At 41.5% G+C, this 22,110-nt stretch overlaps 1 protein-coding gene across 7 annotated transcripts in view; it reads right to left on the reverse strand.

Annotated features, from left to right (window-relative positions):
* LOC141091243 (histone deacetylase 7-like) overlaps window positions 1-22,110 on the reverse strand; it is a 247,764-nt gene that overhangs the window by 14,792 nt on the left and 210,862 nt on the right. For all 7 annotated transcript variants that reach the window (XM_073576669.1, XM_073576671.1, XM_073576670.1 and 4 more), the window contains 6 exons: window positions 10,523-10,695; window positions 3,949-4,033; window positions 2,954-3,065; window positions 2,257-2,375; window positions 943-1,065; window positions 414-523 (listed from right to left, as the gene is read on the reverse strand). In XM_073576669.1, the coding sequence (XP_073432770.1) occupies window positions 414-523; window positions 943-1,065; window positions 2,257-2,375; window positions 2,954-3,065; window positions 3,949-4,033; window positions 10,523-10,648 (675 nt within the window). In that variant the 5' untranslated portion in view covers window positions 10,649-10,695. The remainder of the gene's footprint in view (window positions 1-413; window positions 524-942; window positions 1,066-2,256; window positions 2,376-2,953; window positions 3,066-3,948; window positions 4,034-10,522; window positions 10,696-22,110) is intronic.

Here is a 22,110-nt window from a genome sequence, read left to right on the forward strand (position 1 = left end):
AGTGACCAGTGCTGTGGAGTCGTAGATGAGATGAATCTGTGCTGCACATTATGTACATGCTCAGTAGTGACCAGTGCTGTGGGGTCGTAGTTGAGATGAATCTGTGCTGCACGTTATGTACATGCTCAGTAGTGAAGCTCCTCCTCTACAGATAAGAGAAAAAAGGTGCAGGGAAGGAATGCCTGCACTCATCTCTGAACTGCTAGAGTGAACAGGAAATACCTTGATTATTGTATCATAATGGTGATTAAAAGCCTGATGTTACCATTTTACTACAGTAAATTTATCACTTAAACATGAGCCATGTATGATGGAGTTGGAGTCAAGGAAATTGAGGAATCGGAGTTTTGACAATCCAATCAAGTGAAGAAAAAGGAATACATTAAAGGTAAGGGATTTTATAAGCACCTCACCTCTGAGCCAGCACCAGGTAATGAGGACAGACTTCCATTTTCAGCTGTCAGACTGTCATTCGGAGAGCTGCAGCCAGACACAGGAGTGCTGCTACTACTGGGGGACGAATCTGCAAAGGAATAAAGCAGAAACTCAAGACAACTGGAAGACCGTGAGGTCCAGCATTGTATGACCTGGAAAACAGGACAAGGATTTTTCATCAACCATATAACATCACTACGTAGTAAATTAAAACATCAAGCATAGAATCCATAAAATTAGAATGTGTAAAATATATAATTTTGTAAAAAAAAAAGTTTTACTAAAAGTATATGATAAACTACTGAGAGTCCCCTAGCACAATATCATAACCCTTCGGCTACAGGCAGTGGAAATTCAAAAAATGTATCTAAGAATCATGTAATATCGTAGGATGTAGAAATAATGTGACGCTGCGTCTATTGTGATGCTGTAAAATGTCTCACGCTAAACTGGTGAAGATGTAAAGGACATTACCCTACTTCAACCCCTCGTGGATCATTCACCCACCCTGTGTCTCTGGGGGTCTTCTTCTAACTGCTGGTGGAGCGCTTTCCTTGCGCATTAGTGGGTTCTTCCTTCTCTCCCCAGACTTCTTGGGTCTGACAGGCCACTTCAAGTTTGGCTCAGAGGCTGTGGGGAAATTAAGTCCACAATTCTAATGTTAGCAGCTCACATGCAACCTCACCAAGTTCTGGATTCCACACCAGCACCGAACACGTGAGCACAAATGAGCAGTAAATATAGCTGGCATATGTGGGGTAACATGGGTGATGGTAACCGACTCATGGCTACCGACCCATCTACTATGTAAGATACAGCAGCAGTCTTATACTAGGGCTGTAGTAGTGAAATCCTACATTGTGATTCTTCTATTTTGTGGCGTTCACTATTTCTCTCCTGACACTACATGGTCATATGATTCACATTATGCTCCCATGACTTGGTTTCTTATCTGGAAATGTACACTTGAAAATGCAAATGGTACAAAAGGCAGAGAAATTAGCAACTTTTATTAATTGTTACACGTCAGGTATAAGCCCGCCAAGGTTTTCAGCATATACATGGCTATCTTAAAGGGGTTGTCCAGTTCTATAAAAACTGATAATATATTAGACAGGTATACAGCTGGAATATACCTTGATAGGATACCACTCCATGAATCAGGATAAGAAACAGAATTCGGCACTATTGAAGATGAAAGAATATTTTAAGTTTTAATGAGAATCGCAATCCAAAAACGAAGAGAGTGATGTTTCGGTCAACAAGACCACCTTCAGACGGATTGCATTCAGAAAAATCTGGCATTTCTGATTATGCACTGGTGATATTCCTGTTCTCTGTGAGATAAGCATTTGCCAGAGGGATTTGGCAGCAGCTCACTCATGGAAGAAACATGAGCACTCGGCTGGTTGAGTGCTCCTGGGTATGGGGAAGACGGAGGAGAAACAGGCAGGCCGAAAGATCTTGTGAAACATCATTCATCTGACAGCTATCTATCGTGCATGGAGCCTCTGAAAGCAGGTCAACTGATGGCTGGGGGAGACAACTTTGTATGATATGCAATAGATATGAAAAAAAAAAAAAAAAAAAAAAAAATCTATCTACAGTAATGTATGTGTAAGATTGTAGTTTGTGTTTCATATAGATTTGGTGAATGTTCACAATTTTTTGGGATGCTGTGTTTTGTAGGTGTTACTTGTTCCTTTCCTATCACTTTTTGGTAGAATAAGGCATGTTATAAGTGGCACAAGAATATAGCATAATAATTTGGGCAAAATATCCAAAAATCATGTCACTTTATTTTTTTTATTAAGAAAATACCTGTTCTCCGGAGAGGAAGGCCATGTTCAGAAGTGTTACAGGTGCTGGGTGCAGCCTGAGGAATGAAATTATTGGGGATGCTTGAAAGATGGTTATTTTTTTCCGTCGTTTCAGATGATCTAAAAAAAAAAAAAATATATATATATATCATTATGAAAAGATCAGTAATTATATGTAATGATTACAGATTGCCAGGACTTCAAAGCTAACTTTTTTTTGGGTGCAGAAATTATATCCATAACTGAAGCTCATTCTGAGGACAGACAGGAATGGAGGATGATAAGGAAGGTGTAAAGCTATTGCCGACGCTCCCCCTTCCCTTTCTATGCAGGGACACTGGCATACTCACCAGTCCGGATGCGCACGGTGCTCCCTGCTTCCTTCCTGGCTCAGTCCCGGCGGGCACCTTATGTGCGTGCTGCCCTGTTCTTAACCGGCCAGCGTGCGCGCTGCTATATGGCTCCGAGCCAATAGCTGGGAGGCATTCTGTTTAAGAGGCATCCTCCTCGATAGTGAGGGGCCAAAGCAACAGAGAAAACCAACCCTCTCCTTCCCCCAATGTGGCCACCTCTAAGGGACTCCCCAAATGAACTGAAATGATGCAAGACTCTAACAGCAATTTATTCTCTACATTTAATGAATCCTATCCATTCTTCATCACTAGTAGCTAATGCCATACACCAAAATATACATGTACCTGTTAGAAATGACGGGGCTGATGTGATTCGTGGGGTTATAACGGTCTACCTGCTGCTTGTTTCGGATCATCTGTAGCAGTTTCTGCTTCACCGCTGGGCTGGCATTGGCACCTAGGACCATGAAGGAAGCAAAACTAATAGTAGAACAAATATAGCAGATTATAGACAACTACAACCACTGGTAAATGAGGCAAAGGCTGAGCATGTATGGAAATAGGCTTGATGGCAGCTAACATAAAGGTCTATCCAACCATTAAACAAGTGGTGAAATCCAAAATATAAATGTATTGATTTCTCCCAAGATATGGAAAAGTCCAAATGAAGCAGACCCTATAATCCTATAAGGGCCTTTTCCAGTAAATATGCCCCCACCGGTCCAAACAGCCCCTGTCCCTTTGGCAAACAAATCTGTCCATTCAATAGTCCAGAATAATTGACACGCCAGCAACATAGTGGTCTTGGATGAATTATGTTTATGATTTTTTTTTTTTTTTATTTACTATGGCTGAAATCACTGTATACAGGAACACGTTTTTGTTTTTTTTATGAAAATGTAAAATATTTGCCGACACACAGCTATCTCAGTTGTTCTGCATTTCCCCTGTAGAGGGCGATCTTGTACTATGGTCAGCCACACACTTACTAGTGATGTGCCGATCAGGCCAAAGAGCCATCATAAGGGATCCACGACTCTTTTTTTATCATAGATACTTCTATTAGTTACTTACTAAAGGTGAATTACTCATTTGTGATGTAGGTGTTAAACAACAGGTACTGCTGAAAATGAAAAATTCCCCGTGATTGCCCAGGCAACCTGTCCACAACACAAGCTGCCATAAGATATGCGGAATTATCTGCCTAGCAATTATGGGAATGTCGGATTTTATCACAGGTTTACAGCGTGCTATTACTGTAAACTCTGCAGTTATTCCCTTTCCAGTCTATCATTTACATATGTGTATTACATGCGATAACATAACAAGAATTCTCTTACTGCATTTGCTTTTGTCCTTGTTGACCAGCTGCCTGAGACTTTGGTCCTGTCGTCCATGATCGGCATTGCGACAATCCACGTTCAGCTGTAAGACGAGAACGAAAGCTCAGACCATGGGTGTAGGAGGCAGAATATCAGCACTTCATATGTGAGAAGACGGCCACAGCAAATGGGGTAAATGTAAATGGAGTGTATGCTTCTTCATCAGAAACAGCGCCACCCCTGACCTTAGGGTGTGTCTGGTATTGCAGCTCATCCCCATAGGAATCTAAACTTTTTTTTTTAATCTCAGCAAAGCTAAAACCAACACAACATACAAAGACAGTATGGCAATATTCACGTAAGACAAGCGCCGCGACAAAGTGCTGGACCTGTTGTGCTGCAGTTACATTGTGGTGTCTATCGTTTTTTGTGACAAAGCATATACTCAATGCTGCGGCATTCTTGCAGATAGGATCGGCACCGTGACAGACAGTTGTCTGACGATTGTCAGCCTTCCAGAAATTCCAGGACAAACCGTACAAATAGGGCTCTTTTTTGCCCTGTCCATAAAAAACCCGACTTATGGGATGGAGACATGGATCACTTATAATGATAACGGTTTATTATGGTTTTCCAACGTGTCTGTAAAAATATTGCCTGTCCGTGATTTTTTGATAAGATGTCCAGAAAATAATGAAATGTCAGGTTGGCAACCCTGCATGAATGGGATACAATAATTCTAACTGTATAGGCATGAATAGGTTAAGTCCCAGCACGTAAGTATTTTCCATATGATCGATCCAGAAGATAAAAACTGGAAACAAATGGGTTAATCTGTAAGCGGCTCATTCCTCAACGCGTTTCAAAGTTTTTGTAACGTCTTCATCAGGACAAGCCACGATATAGTCACAATCGGCAATCTCTGCAGGACGGCTTCAGATGACCGTGTGAAAAACTGGTCACATAAGCAAATTGTGGACGCATTCAGAAGCATGCACCATTCAGCTCCGTAACACACAGACCAGAATAGTGCATGGTGCGATTGTTTCCACTCAGACTGGACTTGTGGAGAATGTGTATATATTAAAAACAATCCACAAAGGATAATATAGAAAAAGCAAAAGTCAATCCCACCACCTTATTTCTACTTCCTTATTTGTGATCGATTTTACTTGTTGCCTATCATTACTCATATCTGAGCTATATATATCTATACCATGATTTCTAGATATACACCTTGTCATGACTGGTGGGCTCTCATAAATTGGCTAATCTGTAAGCCAAGTACCTTCATTTTATAAGTATAATCAAGCAACAATGCTGTCCTAATGTCATATATTCAGTGTTTGCATAAATCTTCACGCACAGAGCGCTGCTACATTCTTTAGTATATATATTGTGCAGTCATGGCAGCAGGCATCTGTTGACACTTGCTTTATTCTTTAAGGGGGTGCAGGTCAGTTTTTTAATAGTAAGCTATTAGAGGTGGTATCTGCCTCCATATTTGGCAGAGAACTCCTTCAGTCAGCCTTAGGCTGGGGTCACACTTGCGAGAGACTCGCACGAGTCTCGCGTCTCAATACCCGGCACTGCCGCCGGCATTCGGACCGGAGCCCTCAGCTGCATAGAAATACATGCAGCCGCACACTCCGGTCCCGAGTGCCGGTGGCAGTGCCGGGTATTGAGACGCGAGACTCGTGCGAGTCTCTCGCAAGTGTGACCCCGGCCTAAGGCTGTTTGCAGTTAGCGCTGGATACTACCTGCCCTTCATATTTGTAGACTTTTAGCCTGGAAAGAGGCATGTTTGATAGTGTCCCATCAGAGAATGGTTGACTTGTCGTGGCTGCGGACTTTCAAGAATTGGCCAATTTGTGCACTAATTACCTTCATTTTATAGGTATATTCTATAATTCAGATTAAATTTCACGTAACAAAATGTTAGCAAACATCTTAGCACATTGACTGCTGCATTTAATAAAAATCAATCCCACTGCCTAACGTCTACTTACTTATTTGGCATGTTTTCTGGGTATGCTGTGATTATATTTGATATGTTTGAGTATTTTTCCATGTGTCTGTCACTCCCCACCCTCTTTTCAAGTATTTTCTGTGAGTCCTCACTTTTTTAATAAAAAGATTGACTTTATAAAATCAGGTTGGTATGAGTTCAGGGTGGTAGGCTCACACTCATCTTCTTTTAAAATAGACGCGTACAATCCGATTAAAAAAAAAAAAAAAATATATAATATATATATATATATATATATATATATATATATATATATATATATATATATATATATATATATATATATATATATATATATATATATATAGGATTGCACTCTGACTAATATTAAATCAATGATTATGTGCTCATCTGTGATTTTTTTCTCAGCTCAGATCGAACTGAGAGAAAAAAATTGCAGCATGCTGCAATTGGCTGCGTATTTCAGACGAGACTCGCCAATGCAAGTCAATGGGTAAGAGACCATGCGATAGAAAACCCGACATTTCATCAGTTGAGAACAGTAAATTCACAGTGTGAACTATCATAATACAATACAAGAGACATATATATAGAATAAAAAAGAAAGTGGCGTGGGGTCCACCATACTATCCTTAACCAACTAAGGGAAAACCAACAACTGGGGGCTGACGTTTATAGTTTGGGAAGGAGGTAATAAACATAGCGCTTCCCAGGCTATTAATAGCTCACAGATGTCTACTTAGCCTTTAATGGTTATTAAAAAGGGGTGACCCCCCCCCCCCCCCCCAAAAAAAAAAAAAAATGATATGACGCCTCCTATAACTAAAAAACAACAAAAGCTAGACAGACAGCTAGGGTTAATATTAATAGCCTAGAAAGAGGACATTGATATTCTCAGGCAGTGCGCATCAACGTCACTGAGGTGACCTGAGTTCATCTATGAACTCCAGTCACCTTACTGACGTCATCACTCGACACTGAAGCGGTAATCGCATGTGCCGCTCAGTGGCTCCTGGATGACAGGCTGAGCGGTTGCATTTTATGTGACTGCTCAGCAAACATCCAGATGTAGCGGAGTTTGAGCTCATCGCAGACAAATGGATTACTGGCGGACAGGTGAGGATATCTTTGCTTTTTTAATTTTTATTTGGATCACGGTAGCTGAGCTCCAGAGATGCAGCAGGGAGATGAGAGAAAGTTCCACAAAGTCAACTATCACTACAGCCCTCCACCAGTCGGGCCTTTATGGCAGAGTGGCTCAATGGAAGCCTCTCCTCAGTGTCAGACACATGAAAGCCCACATAGAGTTTGCTAGAAAAAAATACTACATGAAGAACTCCCAGACTATGAGAAATAAGATTCTCTGGTCTGATGAGACGAAGATAGAACTTTTTGGTGATAATTCTAAGCAGTATGTGTGGAGAAAACCAGGCACTGCTCATCACCTGCCCAATACAATCCCAACAGTGAAACATGGTGGCAGCAGCATCATGATATGAGGGTGTTTTCAGCTGCAGGGACAGGACGACTGGTTGCCATTGAAGGAAACATGAATGTGGCCAAGTACAGAGATATCTTGGTGAAAACCTCTTCCAGAGTGCTCTGGACCTCAGACTTGGCCAACTGGTAAGTACATATACTTACTATGCAAGTTCTATCAGTTTAATTAAACACAGCTGAACTCCAGTGAAGAAGTAGAACCATCTCAAGGAGGATCACAAGGAAATGGACAGTATGTGACTAAAGGCCCCATCACACACAGCGAGATCGCTAGCGAGATCACGGATTTTGTGACGCCACAACGATCTCGCTAGCGATCTCGCTGTGTGTGGCACGCATCAGCGACCGGCCCCCCTGCTGGGTATCGCTGATCATGCAGGATCGTCCTGGGCCGCTTTTTGATCGTTGGTCTCCCGCTGGCTAGCGCGCATCGCTGCGTGTGTTAGCTGTTATCCAACGTAGACAGCGGGTATCTAAGAGCCGCGCGGCTCTTAGATCCCCCCGCTGTTTACATTGGATACCAGCTTGCTCGCTGGTGGGTCTGTCTATGTGACAGCTCACCAGCGATCAGCTAACTATGTCCCAGCGATCCCATCCACGTCGGATCGTTGGTGGGGTCGCTGGGACATTGACTTGTGTAACGGGGCCTTTAAATACGAGTGTCTGATGAAAGGGTCTGAATACTGACAGTTGTGGCCAAAAGTATTGACACCCCTGCAATTCTGTCAGATAATACTCAGTTTCTTCCTGAAAATGATTGCAAACAAATTCTTTGGTATTATTTTCTTCATTTAATTTGTCTTAAATGAAAAAACACAAAAGAGAATGAAGCAAAAAGCAAAACATTGATCATTTCACACAAAACTCCAAAAATGGGCCAGACAAATGTATTGGCACCCTCAGCCTAATACTTGTTTGCACAACCTTAAGCCAAAATAACTGCGACCAACCGCTTCCGGTAACCATCAATGAGTTTCTTACAATGCTCTGCTGGAATTTTAGACCATTCTTCTTTGGCAAACTGCTCCAGGTCCCTGATATTTGAAGGGTGCCTTCTCCAAACTGCCATTTTTAGATCTCTCCACAGGTGTTCTATGGGATTCAGGTCTGGACTCATTGCTGGCCACCTTAGAAGTCTCCAGTGCTTTCTCTCAAACCATTTTCTAGTGCTTTTTGAAGTGTGTTTTGGGTCACTGTCCAGCTGGAAGACCCATGACCACAGAGGGAGACCCAGCTTTCTCACACTGGGCCCTACATTATGCTGCAAAATTTGTTGGTAGTCTTCTGACTTCATAATGCCATGCACACGGTCAAGCAGTCCAGTGCCAGAGGCAGCAAAGCAACCCCAAAACATCAGGGAACCTCTGCCATGTTTGACTGTAGGGACCGTGTTCTTTTCTTTGAATGCCTCTTTTTCTCTCCTGCAAACTCTATGTTGATGCCTTTGCCCAAAAAGCTCTACTTTTGTCTCATCTGACCAGAGAACATTCTTCCAAAACGTTTTAGGCTTTTTCAGGTAAGTTTTGACAAACTCCAGCCTGGCTTTTTTATGTCTCGGGGTAAGAAGTGGGGTCTTCCTGGGTCTCCTACCATACAGTCCCTTTTCATTCAGACACCGACGGATAGTACAGGTTGACACTGTGGTACCCTCGGACTGCAGGGCAGCTTGAACTTGTTTGAATGTTAGTCGAGGTTCTTTATCCAACATCCGCACAATCTTGCGTTGAAATCTCTTGTCAATTTTTCTTTTCCGTCCAAATCTAGGGAGGTTAGCCACAGTGCCATGGGATTTAAACTTTTTGATGACTCTGCGCACGGTAGACACAGGAACATTCAGGTCTTTGGAGATGGACTTGTAGCCTTGAGATTGCTCATGCTTCCTCACAATTTGGTTTCTCAAGTCCTCAGACAGTTCTTTGGTCTTCTTTCTTTTCTCCATGCTCAATGTGGTACACACAAGGACACAGGACAGAGGTTGAGTCAACTTTAATCCATGTCAACTGGCTGCAAGTGTGATTTAGTTATTGCCAACACCTGTTAGGTGCCACAGGTAAGTTACAGGTGCTGTTAATTACACAAATTAGAGAAGCATCACATGATTTTTCGAACAGTGCCAATACTTTTGTCCACCCTCTTTTTTATGTTTGGTGTGGAATTATATCCAATTTGGCTTTAGGACAATTGTTTTTGTGTTTTTTTCATTTAAGACAAATTAAATGAAGATAATACCAAAGAATTTGTGTTTGCAATCATTTTCAGGAAGAAACTGGGTATTATCTGACAGAATTGCAGGGGTGTCAATACTTTTGGCCACAACTGTATGACCATGTGATATTTCAGTTTTTCATTTTTATTAACATTTACAAAAAATTCTAAATTTTTGGTTATCATCAGTCAAGTTGGGATGCAGAGTGTACAATAAGAAAAAAAAAAATAAACTTTTTTGCATTTACCAAACGGCTGCAAAGAAACAGAGTGAAAAATTTAAAGGGGTCTGAATACTTTCCGACCCCACTGTATTTCAAGTAACTATCTATATGTAAGATTGTTTTATTAGTTAGAAAACTAGCTTGCGATGACAGAAAATTACTTTATGTAAAAGCTGATGTTAAAAACACATTGCATACGAATTGCATACAGAATCCATATGGATGTCAGGTGAGAAAAATTGCACTGTACTCACATGGCATTTTTACTTCTTTTCAGGAAGAACATTGGACCGATTATATTTACACAGATGAGTGTGAGCCCTTAGACCAAGACTTCCGACACTTGCATGGAAGCTAAAAATGTGCCGGCATTACAGCCATCAGCTTTACCATAAGTGTACACTGAGTCTGAACAGTATGTTTAAACATACACGCCAAGAAAAACTCCTGGCTTAAAAGATGCATACATAGTGCCTCATCCACTTGATGAAAGCCAAAAAGGTGTCCTTTTGGCCTTCTTCTATGTGGTATACTTTTTTCTCCTCTGTAGGAAGAAGCAGCGGACTGCACTGAATGCAGACTGACAGCGCTGACCTTCGGAGGTATACTGTACGTCAGGAGTGTAGCCGTACGACTGAAGGCATAAACGCTGTATGCACAGACAGACACTTACCCTAATCTTGTGGTCCATGTGCTGCGGTGAGGTGATGGTAGAGAAGAGGGCTTGCTGAGAGGGTTTCATGTTGAGGAGAGCAACGTCAGGCCGCGAGTTAATGTGATGGATGACGTGAAACTCCATAGGGGTAGGTTGTGTCACGACTGTGCTTGAGGGAACAGTCAAATCCACTGCAAAACAAATCATCAATAATCAAATATTAAGTTCCAATCTCCAAGCATTCCCTGCTTGTTCAGAGGCTATACAAAGTTTACTATGGGAATGTTCTCACAAATATGGAGAAACAAAAAATTGCTATTGTATTATAAGGTTCTTCGATGCTGCTGATTTCCACAAGACATTGCATCCCCACGTGCCTGCGAGTGTGCAATCGGCAGGAATTTGGGAAGGAGTATAATATTGGCATATCTCCAACTACAAGAGGCGGGTTTACCAACAAATTTATTGATGGTTTCCAATGAAAACCAACTGAACCACTTCCCTTTATACTATAGTTATAGGCTATGTTCACATGCAGCATTTTATGCAGGCTTCGTTATGCACATTTAAAGCTTCTTTTTACATTACCAGTAAAAGCTATGCGAGTTCAGAAATCTTATCCACACGATTGTTATTTTTTTTTTACTAAATTTGAGAACTGCAGCATTGTTGGAATCTGCAGCATTTCAGTTCTTTCAGTATTTTTGCAGCATTTTCGGAGAGCAAAACTAACTTTATTGAACATGTACTGTAGAATCACACATGTAATCCGCATCCAAACACTGCAAAATCTGCAGAAAAAAAAACTATTGGTTTAAGGCTAAGAGGGCAAATTTGGGCTGCAGAAAAAAAAAAAAAAAAAAAAGCAGTGCGTGTGAACATAGCCTAAAAGTGATGGGACACTATGTAAAATGAATATGCAATTATGCATATCATTTTTTAGCTTAATCCCATATTGGTAAAGACTGGTATTTCAACTTCGACAACATTGACATTTGTGAATGATTTCATGTTCTATTCAAGGATGTATTTTCTTTGGCGTGTCACCATTCCGGCTACAACCTGAACTAGCTGCACATTTTCCGGCTTTGCATTGCGTGAGGGGAAGGTGGGGGGTATAAAAATTAAACTAGGGTTGTCTCCAGTTCAGTTATGTGATATTATTTTCTAGTGAAAGAAGAGGAAAGTTAGAAAAGTATTGTAGCTACTGACAAAGGACTTGGCATACTACTACATGTTCTAGCGGAGATTTAAGGGACTTTCCTGTCATCGAGTCTGACGAATACCTCTCAATGGTACCTAAAAAGACAACCAACCGTACAGAAAACCTGCACATAACCCACCCAGACTCTGGTTTACCATTATTCATAGTGTACTTGTAACTTTAGCAGTAATATATGAATTTCTGGTAAAAGGGTCACACCTTAATAGATGAAGCCAAAAAAGCTTGTATATAGTAAAAAAAAAAAAGAACCTAAAGATTAGTATGTAAGAAATGATAAAGTAGGTAGCAGTCTAATCCTTACCACCAAGGAGATTATCAGAAACACGTTATTCCACTGTACAAGACGGTCTCAAGCTTTATTACCCCCATTTCTTGAAAGTCCAAATATTCAAGCCAAGCAGCATTATGAAACATTCTACCAAAATTCTACTAAAAAAGACTGTAAAAAGCTACACTGAGATGCATCTGACCGCTTTAAATATAATTATAAATGAACAGACCTAGGCCATGACCTGGAGATATGATAAGAGACCTATACGGTACATGTAGACATCAACGACTGAAGTCTCAATATAGTTATGCAGAAACAAAGTTGAAAAGTTGCCCCAACCAAGACAAAGCACAGTGGCCTTAGAGGCCATTGTGGATCATCGAATTCTACAACTCCTAGCATTGCATTAAAAGGGATTTCAGAGTCATGCAGAGGTTCCTTGAGACACTGGAGGAAAAATGCTCTAAGGGCCAACCCTTCATCCATACAAAACATGAATGTCTACATTTATTTGGATTGTATCAGTGAACACACAGGATTTATCACGAACATTTGGAATTCCATTTTTTTCCTCCATTATGTAAGACAGGACAGAACTCTTTTAAGATGTATTTGTCCCATTGACTCCAAAATTAGCTTCAAACATGGTTCCATTGTGCTGCAAATGGGGAAATCAGTATTGTATCAGAGTCTGTGCCCAACTCATCCTTTTTCTTTTCCCTTTGGTGGGTGTCTCACCCTGTGGGTTTTGCTTTCATTTAATCTATCCACTTACAAATATCTTTTAATTAAAAGTTTTATAACATTCCGTAGTAATATCCACATGTGGGCACATTTAAAAAAAAAAAAAAAATGTGCCCATCTGAGTTTCACAGGCTGTGTATGGACAGCTACGTTTGGGCTGGTGGGACCCAAACTCTTATGATCTACCTATGTGGCTGTTGAGATTAGGTCAGGAGACCCATAGCTGGTTTGTAAATTGTGATCTGTACATGAACTGTGAAATCTGGATGTGTGAAACCAGCCTAAATTACAATACATGCCACAGTTATGTAACACAGTAATATGCGTGCATCATCAAGTGGATCCAGCATGTAACAGATACAGTATATTACACCTATAGCTAATGCAGATTGTTTGCATGCAGCCACCTCTGTCTCCAGAGTCTTGCTGCCCCATCTGAGAACACAATAAAGTAGGGGCAAAGACCCTGATCACAGCGATGTGTCACTTGCTGGGCTTCTTGCTGTAACTTTGATAAACTCACCGCATTATATGCTGCAGATCTGGTAGTCCTCTCAATGAAAAACTCCTTTTAAGTAGTCCTCGATATTCATGAACTTGGAAAATGCTGCCCCTCCACAATTAGTTGGCAGCTTTCTGCTTATACATAGTGTAGGCAGAGAGCTGTCCATCATTGTTGATGGGTGGAGTTAGACAGAGCTCATCACTGAGAAGACTAGCAGAGCTGCAGCAGATGAAAGAAGAAACAAGGATTTTATCAAAAGCACAACAAGATACAGAGCCAGAGATACATCACTGGAATCAGAGTTTATGTCCCTACTTTATGTTGTCCTCAGATTGGGAAGCATAAACCTTTCAGGGCTTAGCAGATGACAACTGGATGCAATTTGTAAGAGGAAGTAATATTTTAATTCCTAGAAAATTCCTTTAACTATTGAGGAAGCAAAAATATTATTTTAAGACAAAAACCGAAAATTTATTTTTCAACATTTCCTTGTCCCTGATGTCTCATAGAACAAAACTGAAGATAATCCTAAGTGAGCTAAATACATCAACAGAAGAGTAACTCTCCTGAAAATGTGTTACCATGTATCAGAGCACTTAAATGTATGAACCTGATGTTCAGGGTGTTTAGCTGATAGAAAATTGAGTCTTCTTTCCCCATCAGGTAGAAGCAAAACTAGGAATATGTTAAAATCTTATAGAACAGAAAAGCTCTTTTTCAACAGGTTTCCTGTGATAAGACTGCATCTGAGAGCTTGCTGTGGACAAAATAATTCTCCTAGCACTTAAGCCTGCATACACTTTATAGGACTGTTGGTTGAGCGATGGTTTGGCTGATCGTTCGGACAGTAGCCATCTCACTCACCTCTCCCATACACAAGAGCGCTTACTCTGCTAACATCTCTTTGAGTCAGCTGCTGCCAGACATCTTTGGTGGCGACATCTCTAGAGAACTAAAGGATCGACAATCCAAAATTGGGCATGCCAAATCTTAATCTCCACCGACAATCATCTGTTGGAGCCTCATTCATATTAGACTAATGTCAGCAGAATGCGCCAACATCAAGAGTTCGACTGACATTAATCTAATACGTATGGGGGCCCGTAGGCTCTGACTACATGAAAACTTTGGCCATGCTATATTGCCCTAGGTTGCTGTTACATTGCTGCATAGTGCACCTACATTGCAGAGACTGACCACACTCACTCATGATCTCTGACTTCATGATTTGTGTCACAGCCAAACTCCATGCATAGCCCCAGAGTACATTTCTTCATCTCCCCTTGAAGGGAATCTGTCTGTAGGATTAACCCTCTTAGGCCGGGATCACACTTGCGAGTGTGATGAGAGAAACTCACGCGAGTCTCTTGCATCAATACCCGGCACTGCCACCGGCACTTACACCGAAGCGCTCAGCTGCATGTATTTGTATGCAGCCACACACTCCGGTCCGAGTGCCGGCAGCAGTGCCAGGTATTGATGCGAGAGACTCGCGTGAGTTTCTCGCATCACACTCACCAGTGTGACCCTGCCCTTAAGCCGTCTATATAGGCATGTAGGTCATAAGAAGCTGACTAAAATGATACTTTGATATATGTAATCCAATTTCTTATTCAAGAGAAATCTGTTTTTCTTATATGTAAATTAGCTGTTACGATCTATGGGCCGGACACTGATCTGCAGAACTTTGTGCGATAACCGACATATCTGCAGTGTCATTTGCATCTCTCAGTGCTTCAGTGGCCATCTCACAGGCAGTCAGTGCTACAATACAGCAGAGCTGTGAGAGCTGCAGCAAATGTGTTTGTAAGGAGATAAAGTTCAGTTCTGCGGTTTTGTGTTAGTTACATGTCTCACACTGGTAACGCCCCCTTTTATTAAAAATAATCTCTGGAGGCAGATTCTCATACAGATCAGTGTCCCATCCCATAGTCCTGAACAGCCCATTTACATATAAGAAAAACATGGATTTCTCTGGAATAAGACATCGGATCTCAGATAATAAGGTATGACTTTTATTTAGTTTCCTATGACCTACATGCCGTTATAGATGGCTTTGGAGGGTTGATCCTACTAACAGCTGCCCTTTAAGAAACCTGATTTCTACCATACTTACACATGTGCCCGTGGAGAATCGAATGTCTATGGCTGCCTTTCCAAACACAGAGCTGGTATCATAAACACTATTATCTGCAGAGAGTGCAGAGTATCTGAAGATTAACAACAGACGAGACAGGGAGCGCGGCCTGCTAGCGAGTGCCTAACCACAGCCCTATCGATGCTCCTGCCCTGCACAAATGCACTTTGAACAAACTGATCTCAATCTATTTTAGTCCTATGAAAACCAGTTGTGGTTCCATCTCCTCTCAGCGCTGTTACTCTGATAGATGGGGGGTACATTGTGCCTCATTTCTAATGATTCCTCTGCATGGAGGAAGGTATGTAGATGTCACAGATACATCTGTTCATGTTTATGCAATTACATATTGTCAGCAAATAACTGCTCTCGTTGCTCCAGTGAGAACTGAAAAGTTGGTGCGTTAAAGAGGAAATGACAAGCTAAAAATAAAACAAGGTGAACTGTTTTCATATATCCTGTTTTCTACGCGGCTGGGGCGCACCGCGTCTCTGGAGGGGTTAGGGGTGACAGGAGAATTTTAGGATGATTGAACATATGGCATTAATCTTCTGTCTATATTTAGTGATACTACTGTAATGGGATGGGTGTGTGAATATTTGCTGCAATCTGGAAGAGATCCATACAGCACACTGATCCGCCTCCGTTCTATACTATTCTCCTCTTCTCCTTCAACAAAGACATAAAATGACATATAATGTTTCCTGCTTCTGGGTTTTTCCCATTTGCATTGTACAAGTTTATGGGGAAACTATTTATCCTGATTTTCGTGTTTTCTGTTGCATTTTCGAGAGGGGCCTGAAACAGGTCAGGTGAGCATGCAGAAGTAGTCTATTGCATGGCGACATAATGTGCACACTATCGCACACAAAATAGGGCACTTATACATACGGCCGCTGCAAAGAGGTTGTCCCATGTCCTGCCCAAAATGATGGCTCTCCCTCTCAGGACCCCCTTCTACGAAACCGAGCAGAGCTGGACCAAAGTATGGCTGTCATCATACATTGTCTGGGCAATCACAGAAGTTTGACTGAAACTTTTCAGCAGTTTTATGTTTTTATCTTCAGAGCTGGGGACTCACGGTTACAAAGATATGCCAATTAGGTGTTAACCCCCCCTTTAAACTAAGAATTTTTACAACATCAAATATCTAGTTCACTACAACACTAGGCTGTACCCGACAAACGACTTTGCCAACCTGTGCACTCAGCCATTATATCTGCAACATCATTAAGGATTAATATTACTACTGTAACATACATCTATCCATCATTAGGAACTGCATGCACCTAGGATAATATCAAATAATATCATACAAGGCAGCACGGTGGCTCAGTGGATAGCACTGCAGCCTTGCAGCGCTGGGGTCCTGGGTTTAAATCCCACCAAGGACAACATCCGCATTTGTATGTTAGTCCCGTGTTTGCGTGGTTTTCCCCCAGATTCTCCGGTTTCCTTCCACATTCCAAAAACATACAGATAGGGAATTTAGATTGTGAGCCCCATTGGGGACAGTGATGATAAAGTGTGCAAACTGTAAAGCATTGCAGAATATGTTGGCGCTATATACAGTAAATAAAAAGATTATTATTAACCACAATATCTGGCAAACTGATGGGTAAGAAACCTCTGGTAGATGGCCAAACTCACACCTGCGAACATCCATCAATCTTATTGCTACTCAACTTTTGCGTCCTCTCTCTTCAACGCCAACTCTTTTAGAGTCTTCGTAGACTTGTGTAGTCTGTATGTGCCAATTACAAACCCAGCTTTATCCCACCAACTGATGAACCTCCACAGGGAAAGGAGGCCACTGATGGGAATATGCTAATAAAGGAGAATGAATGCTTGTATGGCCGCAATGTTTGTAAACAGTGTATCTCACAATGACTAAGCCGAATCTAATCGGCGTTCATTTTACGGTTAGATGGGGTTTTCCACTGAAACTCAATCAGCAGCTTCTTCATATCCTTCACAAGGCTCACAAAGGACCTCCTCATCGTGAGTCATATTTCATTCTCTATCATCTGTATTTACCCATTGTTTACATTCTTTTTTTTTTTAATGGAATTTGGTAACAGAAAGTAACGGGATAACCCACAGGACAAAGAGGATTATTCAAACTGCGAACAAATACCTGGACCCTTCAGAAACAAGACACCAGCGTTCTCCCAGTTATGGGTAACATAATTTTCATCTGAAGCTAGCATATGGCACGGCACAGCCACATCTGAAGTCTAGCTGGCAAGCAGAGATGGTAACCTAAGCTTACCTTCACCCATAACAAAGGGATGAGAATTTGTCCTTTTTTTGACTGAATTGAATGCATGTCGAGAAGGTTCTCAACCCATACAAGAGCCGAGTATAACAGCACAATGGAAGAAAGATAATGCTCTTAACTAAGGATGACGGCATAAAAAGCGGAAAATTACCCAACATGAAGCATCTCACAGCGCAGTCATAAAGATGACTGGGTGAAAGTATATACAAGGGAATCCCTATCTATGTAAGTAATGAAAATATCCAGTAAAATAGGATTTGTTTTCTTGTTTTGGAAGATATTTTTACTTTGTTTTAATATGGTAGTTGAAGTCCTTTTGACAATGAAGTTATTAAAGTCATTTTCCAGGATCAGAATATCAATGGTCTATAGTTAGGAAAAGGACATCAATATTAAATTGATGGGGGTCCGGCTCTCAGCATCCCCCCACCTCAGTTGCTTGCATGAAATGCAGTGCTAATGGAAGTGCAGCATCTTTTTTAATGTTCACATTGCTGTGTCATTGCTGTACAATGTCTACATGGTAGTGGAGGTGCACAGCATTGCATCAATGGCCCAGTGAAATGAATGGGACACGGCAGAAACACCCTACACTGCTGCCTCTAAATAGATGGCGTAGAGCTAGAAAACCAGGTTAGTTAAAGGGAATCTGTCGGTAGGATGAACCCTTATAATTCTTCTATATAGGCATGCAGATTATAGAAAGCTAAATAAAATAATATCTTGTTAGCGGAAATCTGATGTCTTATTCCAGAGAAAGCCACGTTTTTTTTAACATGTAAATGAGCTGTTAAGATTTATGGGCCGGACACAGATCCCCCAAGTGTTGCGCCCAACGTTGAGGCATGTGGTTCATGGACCCACTGTGCCACAGGACCTGCCCAGGAATGGGCGTAGCTAGGCGGCTACCTGGTGGTCAACGGAGCTCCTGATGGTTGAGACAGGTACCATTAGCACCAGTACTGCAGCTGCAGACCCCAGGGGTCAGGTTCTCTGACACTAAGGACTAGAGCTCCATTCAGACTAGTAAGTTCTGGCTCCCTTACAGAACGTTTACTGACATGGATTCAGGCCACATTCAGACGGGGCCGATTCCGAGACTGACTTTAGCAGATTGGATAGAAACGAACCAGGGGAAAAGGTTTATGGTACTGGCCACATACGGACCAGGGGACCAGGTTCTGGCACTGGTCGCACATGGACCAGCAGGTTCAGGCTCTATCCGAACACGGACGAGGGGAGCAGGATTAGACACTAGCTGCACACGGAGCAAGAGAGCAGGTTCAGGTACTGTCCGCACAGGGACGAAGGTTCAGGATGCTGGAGACATCAGGACCAGGAATTTGGGTTCAAGACACTTGCTACACCAGGATCAGGTGATCTCACAACCTACTAATAGGAGAAACTACACAATAATGAATATTGTTGCTTCGGCAACTCACTAAGGGGGAGAGAGTCTTATATACAAGATGCCTCCCAGCTATTGGCTGGGAGCAGACTTGCAGGTGTACTCTGATGCTAAATATCTCCCAGCCATTAGCTGGAGGTATTTTACTATGAACACGCTACCCCTTTAAGAACAGGCAAGCACACGCGCACACTAGTCGTGCTGCCAGCAGAAGGGGACCATACTGCAGGGCCAGAGAAGTGAGTATGCCAGTGTCCCTGCATGGAGAGGGAAGGGGAAATATGCAGGGGCGCTGGCAATAGTGTTACACTAAGAATCTGCCTCCAGAGCTTATTTTAAATGAAAGAAGGCCTTACCAGTGTGAGACATGTTGATCAGGAGATTAGACTTGTCAGTCACTACATGTCTCACATAGATAATAATGGCTTAGGAGGGATGATCCTACTGGCAGATTCCCTTTAAAGTGAACACAGACACAAAGGCAATTCAAGCAATGTGTTTGATACAGCACAAGGGGACAACAATTAGTGTGACTATGAGGGTGCTTTCACATGTGCCATTTTAATTGACTTTATGTGTTTTTTTAAGCCATGATCAGGATTGGATCCTTTTCAATCCTTTTTTTTAAAAATCTACTTCTAGTTTTATATTGCAAATCAGCATAAAAATGCTCGTTAAACCGCAAAAGGCAAAACAATTAAATTTGATTAATGAAAATCAGATTGGAAATTTTTTCACAAACAAAAAAATCCTCTCAGCTGCTAGTCATTCTCATGCCAAAAGTCCAAAGAGGTTTCCAAAGGTTCATGGACACAGGTATATTATATAGCTATTGTATATCTTCCTGATACATATTCTATAGCCTGCTATGGGTTAATACTGACCATTACTGTCACCCTATTATATACAGTGCCTTGCGAAAGTATTCGGCCCCCTGGAACTTTTCAACCTTTTCCCACATATCATGCTTCAAACATAAAGATACCAAATGTAAATTTTGGGTAAAGAATAACAAGTGGGACACAATTGTGAAGTTGAATGAAATTTTTGGGTTATTTTAAATTTTTGTGGAAATTCAAAAACTGAAAAGTGGGGCGTGCAATATTATTTGGCCCCTTTAACATAATACTTTGTTGCGCTACCTTTTTGCTGTGATTACAGCTGCAAGTCGCTTGGGGTATGTCTCTATCAGTTTTGTACATCGAGAGACTAAAATTCTTGCCCATGCTTCCTTGGCAAACAGCTCGAGCTCAGTGAGGTTTGAGAACAGCAGTTTTCAGCTCTTTCCACAGATTCTCGATTGGATTCAGGTCTGGACTTTGACTTGGCCGTTCTAACACCTGGATACGTTTGTGAAGCATTCCATTGTAGATTTTGCTTTATGTTTGGGATCATTGTCTTGTTGGAAGACAAATCTCCATCCCAGTCTCAGGTCTTTTGCAGACTCCAACAGGTTGTCTTCAAGAATGGTCCTGTATTTTGCTCCATCCATCTTCCCATCAATTTTAACCATCTTCCCTGTCCCTGCTGAAGAAAAGCAGGCCCAAACCATGATGCTGCCACCACCATGTTTGACAGTGGGGATGGTGTGTTCAGGGTGATGAGCGGTGTTGCCTTTACGCCAAACATATCGTTTGGCATTGTTGCCAAAAAGTCCGATTTTGGTTTCATCTGACCAGAGCACCTTCTTCCACATGTTTGGTGTGTCTCCCAGGTGGCTTGTTGCAAACTTTCAACAACACTTTATATGGAAATCTTTGAGAAATGGCTTTCTTCTTGCCACTCTTCCATAAAGGCCAGATTTGTGCAGTGTACAACTGATTGCTGTCCTATGGACAGACTGTCCCACCTCAGCTGTAGATCTCTGCAGTTCATCCAGAGTGATCATGGGCCTCTTGGCTGCATCTCTGATCAGTCTTCTCCTTGTTTGAGATGAAAGTTTCGAGGGACGGACGGGTCTTGGTAGATTTGCAGTGGTATGATACTTCTTTCATTTCAATATGATTGCTTGCACAGTGTTCCTTGGGATGTTTAAAGTTTGGAAATCATTTTGTATCCAAATCCAGCTTTAAACTTCTCCACAACAGTATCACGGACCTGCCTGTTGTGTTCCTTGGTCTTCATGATGCTCTCTGTGCTTCAAACAGAACCCTGAGACTATCACAGAGCAGGTGCTTTTATACGGAGACTTGACTACACACAGGTGGATTAAATTTATCATCATTAGTCATTTAGGACAACATTGGATCATTCAGAGATCCACAAAGAATTTCTGGAGTGAATTTGCTGCACTGAAAGTAAAGGGGCTGAATAATATTGCACGCCCCACTTTTCAGTTTTAGCATTTCCACAAAAATTTAAAATAACCAATAAATGTTGTTCAACTTCACACAACTGTGTTCCACTTGTTATTGATTCTTCACCCAAAAAAATTACATTTAGTATCTTTATGTTTCCAGGCATGATACGTGGGAAAAGGTTGAAAAGTTCCGGGGGGGGGGTGAATACGTTCGCAAGGCACTGTATTCCAAGCCTTCCCTTAGGCATGAACCTCTATTTCCAGAGCAAATGTTGCATCCAGAACATTGTTACCATGATTAGGATCTCTGTGTGTATGCGGAATATGTACCTATAAAAGCAGCAGAATATTAATAGATCGTAAATGTTGTAGGTATTCTTTGAACGTTGAACCTTTATCTGATTGTGGCTAAATGTTTGTGTGTAAAACCACCTAAGTCCCCAGAACAGCCTCAAGACACAACTCTATCTACCTCCAGACAGCAATGGTCGCTCTCATACTCCCCTCTTCACTAGCTTTCCAGCTCACAGCGCATTGATAGCACTCATCTTGGCATTCTACCAAAGTATGTAGCTAAAAAAAAAAAAAACTATGATTATAGAACCTGCGCTCATGTTTTAACTATTTCAGAAAAAAAAAAAGTTATTTATTTTCCATATCATTGGGGAACCTCGATACGATTTCATACATTGGTGTTCTGCAGATGAATAACGCTCTATGGCTACACTGACCATTG

The sequence above is a fragment of the Dendrobates tinctorius genome, unplaced genomic scaffold (genome assembly GCF_039654945.1).
Source record: "Dendrobates tinctorius isolate UK_male_01 unplaced genomic scaffold, ASM3965494v1 ptg000051l, whole genome shotgun sequence".
In the NCBI taxonomy this organism is placed as follows: Eukaryota; Metazoa; Chordata; class Amphibia; order Anura; family Dendrobatidae; genus Dendrobates; species Dendrobates tinctorius.